Genomic DNA, 18782 nt, shown 5'->3' on the forward strand with positions numbered 1-18782 from the left:
AAATGTAGAACCTTTAATATTAAACAAAGTATCTAATATACTTCAAGAGTTTAATATTGAACCTGTGATTAAGGTAGATTACATAGTTAAGACAATAAATATTTATTATATGTGTATATTTATTGTTTGAAGAATGATACTGTCATTGAACCAGAAACTACAATTTCATTAATTTCTAATCAAGTACTTGCGGAATTTAATGAGACAAAACCAATTAGATTAACAGGAGTTATTCCATGGTCACCACCTCAACCAAATTGGAATCCCTGGTTGGCCATAAATATTGATGAAGGTCCTTTAGCTACTGTAAGTTTGAAGTTAAAAATTGCAATTGTATTTCTCATACATTTAGTTTTAAAAATTGTCAAACGTTACATAGTTTAATAAATTATATTAATTTTTAGTTTACATAGTGATTCACCAAGCATGCTCAGCGCTCGCCCTATTTTTTTTCAATAATGCAGTTATTGGAATTTTTAAATATACTTAAAGACCATACTTTCAAATGTTCAAAGTTTTTTGTACTACTTTAGAAGTGTCCTAGCCCTGTGGAGATACAAACTCCTGTTTTTCAATTGAGAATCTCACTTTTCTACTGTAAACTATTTAGCCAATCATTTTTTGAAAATGTATGACATCAATATTACGCTTTGAATTAGTAGTTTTAAGTTATATAACATTGTTTTCCAAGGATAATAGGTTTGGAAAATAATATGGGTTCTTAGTGGTTTGAAAATTGTAGTAATTAATATTAATCTATCAACATTTTAGTTTTGGAAAAATATAAATTAACATTAGATCTAACATTACATCCATATTATATTTTTGTAAAACCATTTATAAGGACTTTAAAACCTGTTCCTTAGTATAAACATTGTAGTAGAAAAACTATTCATTTGATTTTTAAATTAGGTATATCAACATTTTAAAATAATTATCTAATAAATAAATAATAGTAAAAAGTGGGTTCTCATTTGAAAACAGAAGTTTGTATCGTGACAAGATACTCTACAAAATACTATGAAAAAATTCATAAATTTAAAAATATGGTCTTTATTGGCTTTATATTTAATAAGTTTAAATAAAATGTTCAAATACGTTTATTACTAAATTTAAAAAATAGGAGTTAACATGCTTGGTGATCACCCTACATATATTTTTTTTATAATTTTTACTTTAAAATATTAATGACATAGTATACAAGAGTAATGATAATATTAATGAATAATGAGATATTATACAAACGAGTATTTAGTTACAGTATGTGTTAATCAATTTGTTAAAATACATATTGATATTTATTATTTACAGGCTACTTTAGATCAATTAAGTGAAGAACTAGCTAAAGATTATGCTATGAAATTAAATTCTTCAGAAGGTTTTAAAGAAAGTATTGCAATGCGTAGCCAACTTCCAGTATTTGCTAAAAAAGATAATATATTAGATGTAATAAGAAAAAACTCGATAGTTATTATTCAAGGTAGTACTGGTTGTGGTAAAACTACTCAGGTTAGTTAAAATTGGAAAATATTTTGTTTTAATGTATTTTACTTTTACCTATACATAATTTGATAATTTAGGTTTGTCAATTTATACTTGATGAGTATCTGAAAAATGACCAAGGGGCATACTGTAATATAATTTGTACGCAACCAAGAAAAATATCTGCCATCTCTGTTGCTGATAGAGTGGCTTTTGAAAGAAAAGAAGATATAGGTTTAAGTGTTGGTTATAGTGTTAGATTTGATAGCATATTTCCGAGACCTTATGGGGCAATTTTGTTTTGTACAGTTGGTAAATATTTTTTGTTCTAAATATTTTTATATTGAAATAATGATCTACAAATAAAACAAAATTTGTGTAGGTGTATTATTACGTAAATTGGAAAATGGTATGCGTGGCATATCACATATAATTGTTGATGAAATACACGAACGTGATGTAAATAGTGATTTCCTCATGGTTGTACTCAAAGATATGGTATATAACTATCCTGACCTAAGAGTTATTTTTATGTCGGCCACTATAAATACTGATATGTTTTCTAAATACTTTAATTGTTGTCCAGTCATTGATGTAGAAGGGAGATGCTATCCTGTGAAAGGTAAATTGATCATTTATGATATCGATTGAAAATATTATTTACAATCTTTATTTTCAGAATATTTTCTTGAAGATATTGTTCAAGTGTTAAACTATCAGCCAACTCCAGATATTAGAAAACGTAAGAATAAAGATAAAGAAGAAGAATCTGTCATTGCAGCACAAGATCAGGAAGAAAATTGTAATTTACTTGTATCTGATGACTATCCTCCTGATATTAAATCTAAAGTGGCCATGATTAGTGAAAAAGATGTTGATTTTGAAATTATTGAAGTGAGTATTTTTCAAATAAAAGCTAACAATAACAGTAATAATAATAATTTAATATAATTGATGTTTTAGGCATTATTAACGCACATTGAAATAGAGATGAATACACCTGGAGCGGTTCTAATATTTTTACCTGGTTGGAATTTAATTTTTGCACTCCAAAAATATTTAACTCAGAAACAATTTTTTGGTTTGTTAAGTTATATTTACTTTCAATGAAGAATACTTAAATTTTTCTTTTTTAGCATCTTCAAAGTTTTGTATACTACCACTCCATTCACAAATTCCGTGTGCAGATCAACGTAAAGTTTTTGAACCTGTTCCATCTGGAGTACGAAAGGTAAAATAAAACATTGTATAATATTATATTGAATGTTTAAAAATGTTATATTTTAATTGTATTATGACTGGTTTTATAACAAAAGTTAACTGTCATCATAGTAAAAAATAATAAGTTAGTTCTTTTATGAAGTTTAGTATTGTTCCTAAAATGTTATATAGGTGTTATAGCAGAACTTTCCTGTTATACGAGACTACGGCTATTATTGTGACTACCACAGTACCACCTAAAACTACCTCCGTTATCGTGACTACCACAATAGCTGAATGATATAATTTTTTTTTATATAATTCGAAAGTGGCCATCCCCTTAACTATTTATTATTTTATTTATAGATTGATGATTTTTGTTCATGTTTGTGTTCAGGGACAACAACAATAGTATTATTATTATTATTTTATTGTTTTGAGTGGCCTTACGCCAAGTGTGGCGTTTACCGTGTAAAATATATTACGTATGATTACTGGGTATTAAAATCTTTTCTTCATGTATCAAAACAATATTATTTCTCTAGTAGAAATGTTAACATAAATTATAGAAGCTTAATTCTCAGATAATTGACATTTCCAAAACTCTTTATTGGGACACTGGAAAGCTATATTCAAAACCGGTAAAGTCGCTGCTAAACAGGGGACATATTCTAACCCTAATAATAGTTATTAGCAACAAACAATGTTAGCTACTTAGTATAAATCAAACATACAGCTAATATAGCTTCATATTAGACCATTGGAAAAATTTCAAAAGCAAACCACTATGAAATTTCAGTTATAGATTATCTAATTATTTTAAAAAATCAAATTTTTTCCAGGTGATTTTATCTACTAATATAGCCGAAACATCAATAACTATTAATGATGTAGTATTTGTAATTAATTATGGCAAAGCAAAGATAAAATTATTTACTACTCATAATAATATGACTCATTATGCAACGGTTTGGGCGTCTAAGACAAACATGCAGCAAAGAAAAGGTCGAGCGGGCCGTGTTAGAGACGGTTTCTGTTTTCACTTATGTTCAAAGGTAATCAAAGATAATATAAAAAAAATAAAAATAAATTTTAATTTTAAAATAAATACATTTATTTAATATGACCCAAGCATGGACTATAATGATTGAATACCTATAATTTTAAATTGAATAAAATTATATTTTGCCGTATAATAATTTTTAATTACATATTTAATCTGATTAATTTAATAGTACACGAGTTTTGGTACTTTTCATTATGTTTACTTTCTATGGTTTTTATTTTTTATTTTAAATACTAAATTTTAAGGCACGTTATGATAAAATGGATGATCACATAACACCAGAAATTTTCCGTACACCTTTACATGAAATAGCTTTATCTATTAAATTGTTACGACTTGGAGATATTGGACAATTTCTTAGCAAAGCTATTGAACCTCCTCCTATTGATGCTGTAATTGAAGCCCAAGTGATGCTCAAAGGTAAAATGTTGCTATTGTGTTATTCAAATAAATAAAAAGAAAATTATTGGTTCTTAAATGCAAACTGAATTAATCAATGAAACAAATAATGTTGTTTTATTGGTTAGTTATGTTTCTAACATATACTTTTAACTAATAAACGATGAAGATCTACATTGAGTTGAATAATGTATTTCTTCAATTTGGTTTGCAAACATGACAAATTATATTAGAGAACTGTATTTTATTTGAATATCACAGTAAGCAGCAATTTGAATTACTTAATATATCACCATGTTTTTATTTTATTAGATTAACATTGTAACTTACAACCCTCATTATACGTAATTAAACGTTTTATCTTATTTAGTCTCTAATGAAAATCTTTTTTATTAAGAATAATTCTATAAATACTTGTAAATCTTTTTACTCTACTGATTTTTTTTTAATTTTTGCTTTTATATTCTAATTACTTTAAAACTTATGTAAGAAAAAATGTTTTACTGCATATATGTTTCTGAATATTTTATTATAGATGTATTAATGTACCATTATTTTATATTCAAACATTTTAGAGATGAAATGTCTTGGAATAAATGAAGAGTTAACGCCACTTGGTCGTATTTTAGCAAAATTACCAATCGAGCCACAGATTGGTCGCATGATGGTGTTAGGAAATATCTTAATGCTAGGTGACGCTCTAGCTATAATAGCTGCTATCTGTTCAAACATGACAGATATATTTGTATTTGGTAATTAATTTTATATATGTAAAATAATTTGTTTCAAATCAATATTTTTTCATATTTATATGTTTATAGATCATAGAATGACACCAGCACAGCGTGCTTTCTCTGGTAACCGTTGTTCTGATCATTTGACTGTACTAAATGCTTTTCATCAATGGCAATCTTTAGTCTATCGTAATATTGATACAACAGAATACTGTGAACGTAAAATGTTGTCACAACCATCATTGACTACAACAGCAGATGTTACGGTACCTACTTATTTAAAGTTATTTATAATATTTAAAACAATAATAATTGTACATTTATAATATTAAAAATGCATTGTTTTATCAGGAACAACTGAAAGATCTATTCATCAAAATCGGATTTCCTGATATATGTTTTGAAAGGCATAGATTTGATTTTGGAAAAACTGGAATGCACGACGAACCAATATTAGATGTAGTATCTGCCATTTTAACAATGGGATTTTATCCTAATGTGTGTTATCATAAAGAAAAACGAAAGGTTACTTTTTATTTTTATATTTTTATAAACAAATATTTAATCATCAAAATGATAAAAATGTACAATACAGGAATTGAGTTTTAGAACTGAAAATTCTGAAAAAAAAACTTTTTGTTATATTTTTTTTGAAAGCTTGTTAAACTAGTAATTTAATATTGAAAGACACCTGATAGTGACTCTTATTCATATTGACACATGCATCCTTCCTATACATTTTAACTTTGATGATAGTGTTTTAAAAACCGCACATAACTGGTGTCTTTTTATTTAGAATAATTGAGTTTAGAGTCATACCATTTTATTGGAATTTAAATTAAGAACAAAATATGTTGAGCATATTTCATAGTGACATTTTTATTCCAATGAAATAAACATTAAATGTAATATATTGTTATATTTTTAATTGTATTTACATGGCAAATAATATAATATCGCTATGCACAGTAAATACTAAATATTAATTTTATTCCAATGAATTTATTGTTTCAGTGTGATTGAGGATCATTTGATAATGTGGATATTACATCTAATTAAATATATTAATTTGTTTTTATATAGGTATACACAACAGAAGGAAAGGCTGCACTTATTCATAAAACATCTGTTAATTGTAATAACATCATGGCCGGTTCTTTCCAATCACCATTCTTTGTATTTGCAGAGAAGGTAAGATACAACAGTGGCATGCCGAACTGACAAGCAGACCTGAGGCAAACTATACAATTTGATCCCCCTCCCCACCACCAACAGTTTTTTCACTATATTTTTATTATTCAAAATAATAAATATTACTAAGTTTTTTTAGGTATAAGTTGCACATCTATACTAACACACCCACCCACCCACCCGAATTTCCCTTGAGGCAATAGCCTCAAAAAATGCCTGTTCGGCACGCCACTGAGATACAACATACTCTAGTCTAAATTAATCTTACCTGTTAAAATTATATAATATTATGACTTAATAAATTGTAATTCTACAAAATAATGATAATAAGTAGTTAGGTGTTTTTCAGTTATTGAAATTAAAAATTATGATATGGTTTAAACTTATAAACCTTTAATTTATTTAATTTATTTAAACCTATAATTCTAAATGTAATTCTAATCTTAAATGTAAAAGTTCTAAATAATTTATCTAAAACTATTAGAAGCATAGAATATTTATTATAAAATCATATTTTTTTGAATACAATTTTTTTATTTAGGTACGTACTAGAGCTGTATCATGCAAGCAAATGACCATGGTAACTCCTATTCATCTTCTATTGTTTGGTGCTCGCAAAATTGAATATACCAAAGAATTAGTCCAATTAGATAACTGGTATGTAATGATTGTCAACTTAAAAAGAGAATCAAATATATAAAGAAATTTAAAAAAATATTTTTTTCAATTTCTTTGAGAAAAATATTATGTTTAGTATTATAAATTTATATTAAAATGTAATATTCTCTTAACAAAGCTATGAATCATCTTATACTTTATAGGATAACTTTAAAAATGGATGCAAGAGCTGCTTCTGCGATTGTAGCTTTAAGACCAGCTATTGAAAGTTTAATTGTACATGCATCTGAAGAACCAGAATCTATTGCAACATTAAGTGAAAGAGATATTAAACTAATAAATCTTCTAAAAGAACTATGTAATTTTAACTGTGGTAGATACAATCTTTCTCCAATATCGTTTGTTCAAGGGTAAGTAATTTTTTTTAAATTTATTAATTAAATAAAATGTATACATTTTTTAAAAATGTATAGTGATAGATCAATCTACAAGAGACAGTTTAACCAAACATTTAATGAAAGTGGTGATACCCCAAATGCCAAAGTTCAAAATATTAATCATTCCTACCCTAGTAATAATAATTTTCAAAGAGGTGGTGGAGGAAGTTATAGTCGAGGAAGAGGTTACCATGGAAATTCTTCGTCATTTCGTGGTGGATATAATCAAAGAGGTTATTATGGCGGTGGTCGCTCTGTAAGAGGTATTTAACATTTAAAGATTTTTTTTTTATAATTTTAATTTGGTTATAATATAAAAATTTTTACTCATAAAATAAAATAGATTTTTTTATACATATATTTATTTTAGTTAAATTATTAACTGTTTTCTTGAATATATTTTTTTTATATTCAAAGCATTTAAAATTCAATTAGTTTGAATTAATAGAATTAGTAGTATATACCTTTGACAAAATTTATTTATAATATTTTACTATATAGGCCATGGGGGTGTCGGCTATCTCATGGTTAGGTATTTCAAATATATTATTCAAAGTTATCAACATTTAACAACAATAAAGTTATTTATTTATGTTATTATTATATATTTGTTTGCATTAATACGTAAGTTACTACCATTATCATTTATCACCACCATATGTGATTGCAGTGTGCACTGTTCAGACATTATCGACAGGATAGTCGTAAATAATATTAAGTTGTTTCAATAACTTTTTGGGTTGTTTTAACCACTAACCACTCCATACCTTTAAATGTACATATTATTATAAACCACATAAATAAAATTATCTTTAATATAATTTTCAGTTTTCAAATAAAAATGTTATCACTTATCATACTACAAGTAACTAGTACTCACTAGTCATATTACGTATACTCTGATATCAATAACATATAAAATATTAGTGTTATATAGTAATATACATTATACAATTATACATAAAAACTAAACAATATTATTTTAAAATGTTGCCTGTATCTAATTTAGTTCTAAGAAATAATAATCTAAGTATACTTTTTATTTGTTTTTAGGACAAGGTTTCAGAGGCTATAGCGGGGAAAGCTTTAAAAGAAGTTTCTGAACCAGATGGTTGTACAACAGATGTTTCATTTATCTATGTCATTATTAGAATTTGTCATTTATTTCATTATGATAGCGATTTTATTATTTTTTCAATGGGACAAATAATATATTCATCCTTATTGAGATTAAATAATAATCTATTTATTTATACAACAAAAACATATTAAAATTATTTTATCATTGAATTATACATTTTAATGCACATTAAAGATAACTATCACTTTTACTGCCATTTTCCAATGCCTTCTTTTGTTCTTGCTGGTACCTGAAACATTAATTAATATATTAGTTTGTTATAATTTCTACAATTATTAAACTAATTTGTTTAACTAAGCAATAATTCAAATTATTGTGACTAATTTTAGAAAATCTAATAGTTTAAAATTAATGCAAACTTTCATTCGTTTCAAATAGTAACAATATGATAAAATTATTGTAATAAGCGAAAAGTTGAACTGATAATTTTTTTTAGAGTCTGCAAGCAGTGGTGTATTAAGAATTTTCAAAATGGTGAGGGGCACGCGTATGAATAAACTATAATACATAGTTTCATAAACAATAAAAATTAATTTATAATTAACCATCAATGATGATGGGAGGGGGCATGTCCCCTAAGTCTTCTCCTGGATATACCACTGCCTGCAAGCTACAAATAAGAACAAATATATTTGATAATCCATCAAAAATAAGAATTGTTATTGACTTTATTAATTTATAAGATTGTTTTTTTTTAACACAATTTTAATATTCTATACATTTTTATTAAATGTAAGAATGTTTACATAATTATTGATATATCTTTATAACTTACATAAAAGCTCTGACCAAGTGGTATAAATTTGTAGCACCCACAAAAACATTAACGCTAAATAAGCTCCAGTTTTTTGGTATGATGACGAGTGAATATCGTGACCACACGATACCGGTAGCAGCTAATGCTGAGCATTGAGATATGCTAATTTTTTCTGCTGGACGAGTTATGTCTCCAATGCCAGCAATAACTAAGCCCTAGAAAGGTATATGATTACAATTAATAAGATAGATTAAATAAAAACGCTCATCATTAGAACTCTGATGTTTATGATTGTATATTTTTTTGTGCAACCAGAATTATACTTTAGTATGATATCAATTCGATTCATGAAGTTTAGTTTACAAATATGCAAAATTATTTTGCATATTTTTTACATATTTGACATTTTTGAGCATATAAATGCATAACTTGATGATTTCTAGATTAAGTAGCATATTATGTTTTATAAATTATAAGTATAATAATAAAAATTGTCAATATTATTATGAATAGACAATTAGGAGATAAGATATTTATAAAAACATACTGTCGGATTGTCAAAGGTCTTTTAAATTTGAAAATATCAACAAAATAATTGTTATACAGTGTAATAATTCTGATGCTTAAAGTGCTTAACCTATCTACAATTTAACTTTGATAGATCAGCCACTAACTAATATTTTTTTTTTATAATATGAATTATAATAATAGCTATTATTTAATAGGTGTGTATTTAGTAATCAGTTATTTTAAATACACATTCAAGAGTATATAATTTATTTTAAATTAATATTAACTCTTTTTATATACATTTGTAGCAAAAAATAGGTATATTTAATATTATATTAATTACATATTTTGACATTTCTAAATATTATATATTTTAATAAAATTTTGGTCATTAACATCAGAGCTCTACTCATCATTATTAGTTATTACCCATTTAAATGCGGGTGCCCAGAAGAAAATAGTCTTTGGACCTGTGAAAATAAGATGAAGTGATTATTTCATTATGTTTCTCACATGAATTCGGACTAAAAAGGTTAGATCGGTTATAGACTATAGTCTATGGTGTAAAGTCAGTCATAAAATGTATTTAGTAAATTACCCGCCGGATGTTCCCAAAGTGGCCTCAAGCCCCGTGGTACAACTTTGTCGGCTGCTGAAATTACGGCTTTGTAGACGACCGACATGATCTAGGAAATAAGGATTTTCTTCAACGATCGACTCTTTAAGTAACAGGACGTATTATTTGATTAATAACTGTGTCACAGGTCACAGCAATTATTGGTAAATAGAGTAATAATTGTCACTGGGCAAGTTATTAGTTATAATATGAACTTGAAGTGCCCTCCGGGATAGGGAACAGGCCAACAAGGTCGAAGTCTTGACGATATTATTCAGATTATGGTAAAAAATACAAAATAATTAGAGTTATTGACTAAGTGATAAGGTTTATCAATACACCTTGAAAACAATATATTTTTTATCAGTCCAATAATATATTTTTCATATTTTAAAGTTTTAAAATTTGGTCCGAAATAACGTCAATATACTATACTATGTTATATTGTATACCTATTATTAAATAATGTAACCCTCGGAAAAAAGGAAGAAAGTCGAAGGCTTGCGTCATAAATCATAATATATTTTATACCCTCATTCCGTTGAATCTGATTTATTGTTATTCATTTTGGTGGCTGAGTTAGGTTTAACTAGGTTTAGTTTTGTTACTAGTGAATGTTGGAATTTACTACGCAAAATCAAATAACCCAAAAGACGAAAATTTTGGTTTAAATACATTTTGGCATTTTTCAATCAATAATCATACCTATCCGTGCCGTAATTTTAAACTTGAACAGCGAAAAACAAATTGCGAATGAATGTCGGGTTTGTCATTAGATAGCGCTGTAGTATACAATTTTTGTTTTATTTTCATTTAATTTACCCATAGACTTCTATACTACATACTAAAAGACCTTATACTAGACAGTAGACTACTAGAGAGCTTTTATTATAAAGGCTCCCTACTATATAGAAATCTGTGAATTTACCTGCAACTTTAGAGCTAACTGACACAAATACATGACATATTTATAGGGGATATTTAACGGGACTAATTTAGCCACTAATAAACAATTCTTTTGCACATTAATTTTGGCTACTAATTACTATATACAATGCGTATTTACTATTTAATGGTATCAATTTTCGATTTTAAAATGGAATCATTGTTTTATATTTACGATTCTTTCTTAAAGACATAGAAAAATATAGTTTCAAAGAAGAGTTGTTGAGAGTTTAGTTTATTTTGGTAGGTACTCGTGTAGACGTGTAGTAGGTACACTACCTATCAAAAATGAAAAAAAGATGAGAGTTACGATATACGGCTATGCTTATCAGAGAGTGTTAGGCGGCTTTTTCAAAGGGTTATCGCGAGCCTCGAAACTAGGTCGTCCTTCGGCTGTAGATACCCCCTTTACCCTTCCTTTTCTATAAGAAAGTAACACTCTTTGCTCTTACCATTATAAATGTGCTACGCTTGCTTAAACCGTACTCGTCTCTTTTTGTTATTGATAATTTATTGTTTTATAACATGTGACCGATTTCTACGTGCGACAGTCTGGCCGTTATTTATTATTTGAAAGCATTTTTTGTACAATGATCTGTGAGCATATCATTACAGTACAGTATGTATGTACTTATGCAAAATTGTATTAATATTTATTTGTTTAGTTGGTATGTATAAATATAAAAATACCTAAATACAATTTTTATGAATGTATTGTTTTAGTTCATGGAACATTACTCCCCCCCCCCCCCGCCCGTGGGAACATGCCAATGTACGGGGCGGTAGTGTTGTAATGCCTAGGGCGGAAAAATGGTAAGTCCGCCTCTGGCTCTACTATAAAAGGTTTCATGTCAGGATAACTACTCATACAATTTCTATAGCGTCTGTTAGTTGCTACTATACCGGCAATCCTCCAAGGCGACTTAGGCGTAAGTGGTGTCAAGATCTTTAATGTAACTAGCATGCCTAAGCCCCTTAATTGAAAGTGTCAGTATTGGGTGGCTTCTTTCTTCAAATATACTCGTGTTTTTTTATTACTCTAAGCCTATATGCTCATTGTGTCAACTGATTCAGATTATATATAACTTATTTAAAATAAAAAAATAGTTTTCTTATCTGCTTTTAGATATTATGTACAGTGTATGTAACATATTATATTTTTGTATGCATGATTATAATTTATAATATTACGATTTACCATAGTTCCTACTTACCAATTGGGCACCTACTTATGTACAATTTGTATACTTTTATACCTAAATGACTCATTGTCTTCAATGACTTCAGCAGTATAGGTAGGTAGGTACTGACTAATTATATAAATACCTGAGAAAATGTATTGTTCTTTAGTCACACCAATTTTAATATTTTTATCTAATTAATTACCTACCTACGCATTTTGTATTATATCTTTTAATTATTGTGAATTACACGTACAAATATTAAAGTACTCATTTCAATAACTTGGAAACCATTAAATGAGTTATAAAATTAAATACTTATTAACATTATCTTTCAAGAATATTCCCTACAGGTGGTTTCTTATCCAACGATAAGTGTATAATATTATAATAGCGAAAATATCATAACATTATTGAGTGTACCTATAATACTCAATGCTGATATAGGTAATAGAACCTATATGTATATTATTCGTAGTGAAATTCGGTCACTTTATACTTAGCAATTGAACTTGTACAACACAAATTGAAATAGTCACTTCTTGGCAATGTTTATTGGTTTCACGCGGGTCATTGTAGGCTTAATTTTATATTTTGATGTTATTAGTAGTACACCTTTGTTTAAAGTAAATCAAATCATACAACTAGTGAATAACATTCCAAAACACACATGGAAGGTAAGACTGCATATTTGAATTACCTAACTTAAGAACAGTTTTCAGATAAGGTGTCTCAATGTCTTTAAAAAATTATGTAGGTAAGTGCCTATATGATTTTGCAATTGAAATCCGGCTCCTATTCCATTTAACCTGAAAATGATTCTTGAACAAGTTAAAGTACAACGTCCATATTAATTATTAAACTATATGTCTTTAAATGGTATGAGTTGGGTAAATAGGTGAATCGTTAAAATGTATTACAGTCTGAATACCCAGAATACCTACTCGCTACAACTCACAACTGTTAATTATTTTGTTTATATAATAGGTATACCTACCTTAAAAATAAACAATTTTGGACTCTGAAAACAATTTAATAGGTAATCTATATAGGCAGGATTGAGCTTGAGTAACATCAGATATCTGAGTATACATCAGTTGCTAGTGTCAAAGTTATATACTCGAGTTACATAAATTGTAACAATATGTAAGTTATAATAATCTGGTAAATCTGTTACCTATACCCACGTTAATTTTTAAGTAACTTTAAACAGTAAACGTACTGTAAACTGTAATCGTTATATTTGTGTTGGAACTCTAAGTAAAAAATACACATATCCCTTACCTATCTAAAGTTACATTTAAATGATAATTGGACGTTTTAAAGTTTATGTTGTCATTTTGATATTTATTTGTGTATAATGAAAGTCAGCGTTTTTTCAAAAAATATCGATTTAACTATTGCATACCTTTGCTTATTGATTTGAAATTTTAATAGAATCATTTTACAATACGTGTTACATATATGGGTATATGTCATGCTTATGCACTGAACTAGGTATGTTCTTTATCTTTAGTCTTCATTTTTCATATTAGTAATATTAAAAAGATAAGTATTAGCATATTATAACTTTTATAATATTGTTGTAGGTATACCGTATACGTAGGTATAACTGACAAGCATACTAACTGGGCGTGATCACGGTGGACAAGGGAGTCTAGACCCCCATGGATTTAAAAAAAAAAATCATAAATCATTCTATGATACTATACATAAATGAAATAACCTCTATATTTTTATTTGCTTAAATTATATCATACTATATCAAAATATTATAGAAAATTGACTGAATCAATCTTTGTTTTAATGGTAGTCATTTCACATTTTTTTAGAAAATACCCCCCCCCCCCATCCTTATAGTGTATAGAGTATAGTGTATAGGGATTTCCGAAACTTCCAAGTCCAAATGATGTGTATTTTAAAACGAGCTTGTATCACGAAATTTAAGGTTGATACTTATTTACACAATATATAGGTACATGATGATATTATGCACTATGCAGTATTGAGTATATACACAGTGCACACATATATTACATTTACATATTGATATTAATAATAAATTTATCAATATATTATTAATTAGGCTGGAATAAATTTCCATCCAAGTCTTTTGACGAACGTTTCACATCTCATGGGAGTTGTACCATGGAATAAACTAAGTGAAAAGGACATTCTCCTTACATACGATGTATCCATTGACTTGGAATCTCTGCCGGAGAGTTATGATATTACACAAACATGGTCTGAATGTAAATCGGTTGTTTCAATCAGGGATCAATCAAATTGCGGATCTTGTTGGGTGAGGGGTTTCACAACTTTTTATCATTCGCTTTCTAACGACTAAAAACGCTCTATCAGCCATCGCAATATATATTTAAGTAAGTATATGACATATTTATGCATATATAGGCCCTATCAACTGCTTCTGCATTTAGTGACCGTCTATGTATCACTTCAAATATGGGTGTTAATAAAGTCTTATCTGGCGAATACATAAATTCGTGTTGTAATGGTAAATGTGGTAACGGATGTAACGGTGGTCATCCAGAAAAAGCATGGAAGTACATAAAGAAAAACGGGTTATGCACAGGAGGTGAATACGGTTCAAATGAGGTTAGTGTCACATGTAAATCACATGTAACAAAGTTTTTAATTTTTGTGTTAATATAAAACTGATAATATGCAATATTACAATATCTTTTATTGTTCGTCTAATAATATTTTAAATAACAAAACTTAAAAGTAAATATTGTATGCAACCATCTACGAGAATTTTTAACAAAATTATATCATATTATTCAAAAATATATGATAGATTGGTAGGTAACAATGTATGACAATGGCATCAACAAAAATTGGATCCACCCTCAATATTGAGGTTTAAAGCAGTTTTATTGCTGTAAATCGTGAAAACAGACACCCAAATAGAACACACAGATCATTGTATTGAACCAATAATCTTACCTCTCCGTTCAGATTCTAAAAATTAATATACTGTAAATTATAGATAAAAAATTTAAGTGAATAGATCATATAAGTATTGATTTAATAAAATAAATAAACGAATCCTTTAAATCTTTATTCCTAACATAACATAATATTATTATGCATTTTTTTACTCGGTTTACCTACCTAGGTACTTTTTCTTTAAAAATGCTTTAATTTATAGGGATGTCAGCCATATAGTATAGTTCCTTGTCCAAGAAATGCAAACTCTTGCTCCAAGGAAAATGAAGATACTCCCCAGTGTTACAAAGATCAGTGTACCAATAACAATTATGAGACTCCATTAGTTTCAGATCTGTACTATGGTAATTACTAAATACCTATATTGAATTTAAATTATGTTTTGCGAATTGTCAATATACCTATTTTTGTTGTTTTTTATTTTTTGTAGCCTATAAGGTGTATTCTGTTAAACCAAAACCGGAAATAATCATGAGTGAAGTATTTAAAAATGGACCTGTTGTTGCAGCAATGAAAGTCTATGACGATTTCTTATGCTATAAAGGAGGCAAGTACTTATAATCCCACGAATGAATAACAGTTACCACTATATATCACTAGTGTCCATTGCACACATCCATGATCATTTAATAATATAAAATTTAATATATATAATATTTTTAGGAATATATCAGTATACGACCGGTGGATTAAAAGGCGACCATGCTGTCAAAATAATGGGATGGGGTGAAGATGACGGAATAGATTACTGGTTATGTGCTAATACATGGGGTAATTCTTGGGGCATGGGTGGAATGTTTAAAATCCGAAGAGGTAGAAATGAATGTGGAATTGAAAACCGTATAACTGGTGGATTACCGAAAGTGTAAAAACGAAATAAGATGATTGAATGACCATAATCGCTAATAACGTTTTTTTTTTTTTGTAAAAGCATCTTGCCACCTATACTTTACATAACACTATAACAGTAAAACAGATAATCGTAAGTGGTCTTCGGGGGGGGATTTGTAAGGTTTTAGTTTTAATAGCCCCCTCCCCCATATGGAAATGTATGTAGGTATTAAATATGGGATGCATCCATAAATTTACTTTGGATAAACTAGCCCCTCCTAAAAAAAAAACCCAACCAATTGTCTGCCATGAATATGTGTGATGTATTTATGTATAAGTCGATTATCAACTATCAAGATCTAGATTAATCTTAATTAATCTTAACCTATAGGTGCCTAATGTGGTTAATTGCATAAGTATTGGTGGATACTTAGATAAAAAATACATAGCACGCTACTCGATTATTTTTAACTACAAGGGACATCTATAAAATGTATAGATACATTTATATAAATTTATGATTTAATCATAATTTATATGTTTTTGGTAATAACTATGACAACGAAAACATTGCGAACAATTGGTCAGAAACAAAAAACCTGTACCCAGCCCAAAAACATATTTATGTCGAGTTACCTAAACAATTTACATTATCCGAATAGGTCTTTCCATAAAACTATAGATGAACATAAAAATACTAAAATAATCAAGCTATATTAGTATCTAATACATATTTATATTTATTTCTGGTTTCAGAATCACAGTTAGGCAGGTATTCAAAATTTGGGCCGAAAGGCCACTTTTCATGGTGGTTCTCTGCCTAAACCATAGTATAAACCCAGTTTCCCACTAGTTCCTTGTTTTTAAACGGAAAAAAGGCATTCAAAATTTTAATAAAATATAGTTTTTGTTATTAAAAAATTATTATATCAGGAAATCAATTCAGACTACGCTTTTGAAACTGATTTGGAAGTAGTAAGTACCTACAAAAAACTGAACGTGTATAATAGAGACTGCAGTATAAAATATTTTATGTAGGTAGTGTTTTGTTTCTATTATAATTACAGCCTATAGTCTATTATAGGTATCTACTACCTAGTAACTAGTAAGTACTTATTTAATATATGAGAATGTTAAAATAGGTAGGTCTCCTGCTACTCACGTCCTGTCGTAATAATGTGATGAATCTTACTGGTTAGTGGTTAATGCCATTATAAATTTTAATCGAATATTCTTACACATGTAGAAAATAATTAAAACATACTAAATCTTTACCGGTTACCTCTATATCTATACGAAAAATACGAATACAATATAATATCAACAATAGGTAGATATAGGTAGTTCATTGTAGCTATAATTTAATGCATCTAATTTAAGTGACTATTATGTATATACATATATAGTATATATATCCATACAGGTACCTACTATTTTTTATTTATTTTTCAACAATGCTTGTACACGCTGTGCCTCATCCAAAACATCTTGTATTTAAATCTATATACCTAGATATAATATCTAATCATCTAAGTTTGTTTTTCTTAATTATTTGCAATCTGCAGAACCGACATAAAATATTAAAAATGAGTAAGTGTGACAGCATTCAAAAACAATTTAAATTTTCAAATTTAAATTGTATTCCTGTTATATTTAACCAACAAGTAGATAGGTACCTACTAATATTAATCCTAAACATTATCCTCATGACGTTATATAACAATATGTGCTGGCCACTTTCAAAGAAAAATTTTAATTTTACCGAATCACTCGAGCTATAAAATAAACATTATTGTTATAGTTCTTAGTTGATTTTACTAAAATTCGCAGGTACAGTTATAAAAATATTTTAACCCTGCAATTTACATTTATAAAAGTAATTTATTTGAAACGGTCAAAAACTTAGTAGGTATTACTGTTTGTAGGTATTACCTACCTATTACGGCAAGTCAGTAAATATGACTTCTTTAGTTCTTTAGGATTCGACCATATCAAGTTAAAGGATATCATTTCGCGTAATATATTTAAATATGGTAAGAAAGTAGATAGATTATTCCAGTAAATTTGGAAATCACAAGTAATAGAACACCAATATTACACGGATATTCAAGTCTAATAAAGTTTTTTCGTAAACGTTCCGGATCACGTCTTAGTCATCTTTCGTAATATATTTGAAGACAAGATGAAGATGTAAACTTTTGTATGAATATAATGTCATTTAAAAAATACAAATTACATCAAAGATGTTATATATCACAAAATAATTAATATAAATATGATTTTTAACTAAAAATATATGAGGTTTTTTTATTTATACCTAATTATGTAATATGATAATATGAATCTATTGCATTTAGAAATAATATTTTTGCATGAATAGGTAGTTAAAAAAAAATTGGTTTAATGAAAATTGTTTTATTATAAGTATTGTTGTTGGTAATATTTTAAATTATCAACAAGTAATGTAGACAAATAGAATATTGGCGATTGAAAGTGATAAGATGTAACGGGAACGCTATGTGTATCATTTATATGGAATTTTACTGGTTCCCCGTTACAGATCCCCCTCCCCCAACTGACCTGATAATTGAAAAACTTTTAATGGCCAATATATAATTATTAGAACTGTCAATTTGTACTACTTATATAGTTATATAAAATGTGTATATTATGAATTTTTTTTTTAAGTTGAAATTACAGTCAA

General features: G+C 27.8%; 3 protein-coding genes across 3 annotated transcripts in view; 2 read left to right on the top strand and 1 right to left on the bottom strand.

Annotated features, from left to right (window-relative positions):
- The window catches only part of LOC100161984 (dosage compensation regulator), a 10137-nt gene extending 1673 nt beyond the window's left edge, over positions 1–8464 (top strand). Inside the window, exons 5-22 of the mRNA XM_029489926.1 lie at positions 5–73; positions 133–306; positions 1312–1509; positions 1581–1794; positions 1865–2104; positions 2162–2376; positions 2446–2563; positions 2619–2713; positions 3525–3737; positions 3994–4168; positions 4723–4899; positions 4969–5147; positions 5233–5406; positions 5965–6072; positions 6614–6729; positions 6894–7100; positions 7164–7390; positions 8181–8464. Of these exons, the coding sequence (XP_029345786.1) occupies positions 5–73; positions 133–306; positions 1312–1509; positions 1581–1794; positions 1865–2104; positions 2162–2376; positions 2446–2563; positions 2619–2713; positions 3525–3737; positions 3994–4168; positions 4723–4899; positions 4969–5147; positions 5233–5406; positions 5965–6072; positions 6614–6729; positions 6894–7100; positions 7164–7390; positions 8181–8230 (2949 nt within the window). The 3' untranslated portion in view covers positions 8231–8464. The remainder of the gene's footprint in view (positions 1–4; positions 74–132; positions 307–1311; positions 1510–1580; positions 1795–1864; positions 2105–2161; positions 2377–2445; positions 2564–2618; positions 2714–3524; positions 3738–3993; positions 4169–4722; positions 4900–4968; positions 5148–5232; positions 5407–5964; positions 6073–6613; positions 6730–6893; positions 7101–7163; positions 7391–8180) is intronic.
- Positions 8270–10370, bottom strand: LOC100164048 (brain protein 44-like). Its single transcript, NM_001162708.2, is given in 4 exon segments — positions 8270–8497; positions 9044–9240; positions 9965–10005; positions 10134–10370. Coding segments are annotated over 4 exon segments (384 nt in total). The 5' UTR covers positions 10219–10370; the 3' UTR covers positions 8270–8436.
- Positions 10371–12720: 2350 nt separating this feature from the next.
- Positions 12721–16153, top strand: LOC100159943 (cathepsin B-like cysteine proteinase 4). Its single transcript, XM_001943617.5, has 6 exons — positions 12721–12954; positions 14364–14579; positions 14690–14893; positions 15450–15591; positions 15678–15794; positions 15911–16153. The coding sequence occupies exons 1-6, from the start codon at positions 12826–12828 to the stop codon at positions 16114–16116; spliced, it is 1014 nt and encodes a 337-aa protein (XP_001943652.1). The 5' UTR covers positions 12721–12825; the 3' UTR covers positions 16117–16153.
- Positions 16154–18782: the final 2629 nt, after the last annotated feature.

Source organism: Acyrthosiphon pisum, chromosome A2 (assembly GCF_005508785.2).
Source record: "Acyrthosiphon pisum isolate AL4f chromosome A2, pea_aphid_22Mar2018_4r6ur, whole genome shotgun sequence".
Lineage (NCBI taxonomy): Eukaryota > Metazoa > Arthropoda > Insecta > Hemiptera > Aphididae > Acyrthosiphon > Acyrthosiphon pisum.

Excerpts from the sequence above, each read along its gene's own strand:
- LOC100159943 (XM_001943617.5), top strand. The coding sequence starts at position 12,826 with ATGTTTATTGGTTTCACGCGGGTCATTGTAGGCTTAATTTTATATTTT. Across the intron at positions 12,955-14,363 it reads TTCCAAAACACACATGGAAG|GCTGGAATAAATTTCCATCC; the intron begins GTAAGACTGCAT and ends ATTATTAATTAG. Across the intron at positions 15,795-15,910 it reads TTTCTTATGCTATAAAGGAG|GAATATATCAGTATACGACC; the intron begins GCAAGTACTTAT and ends TAATATTTTTAG.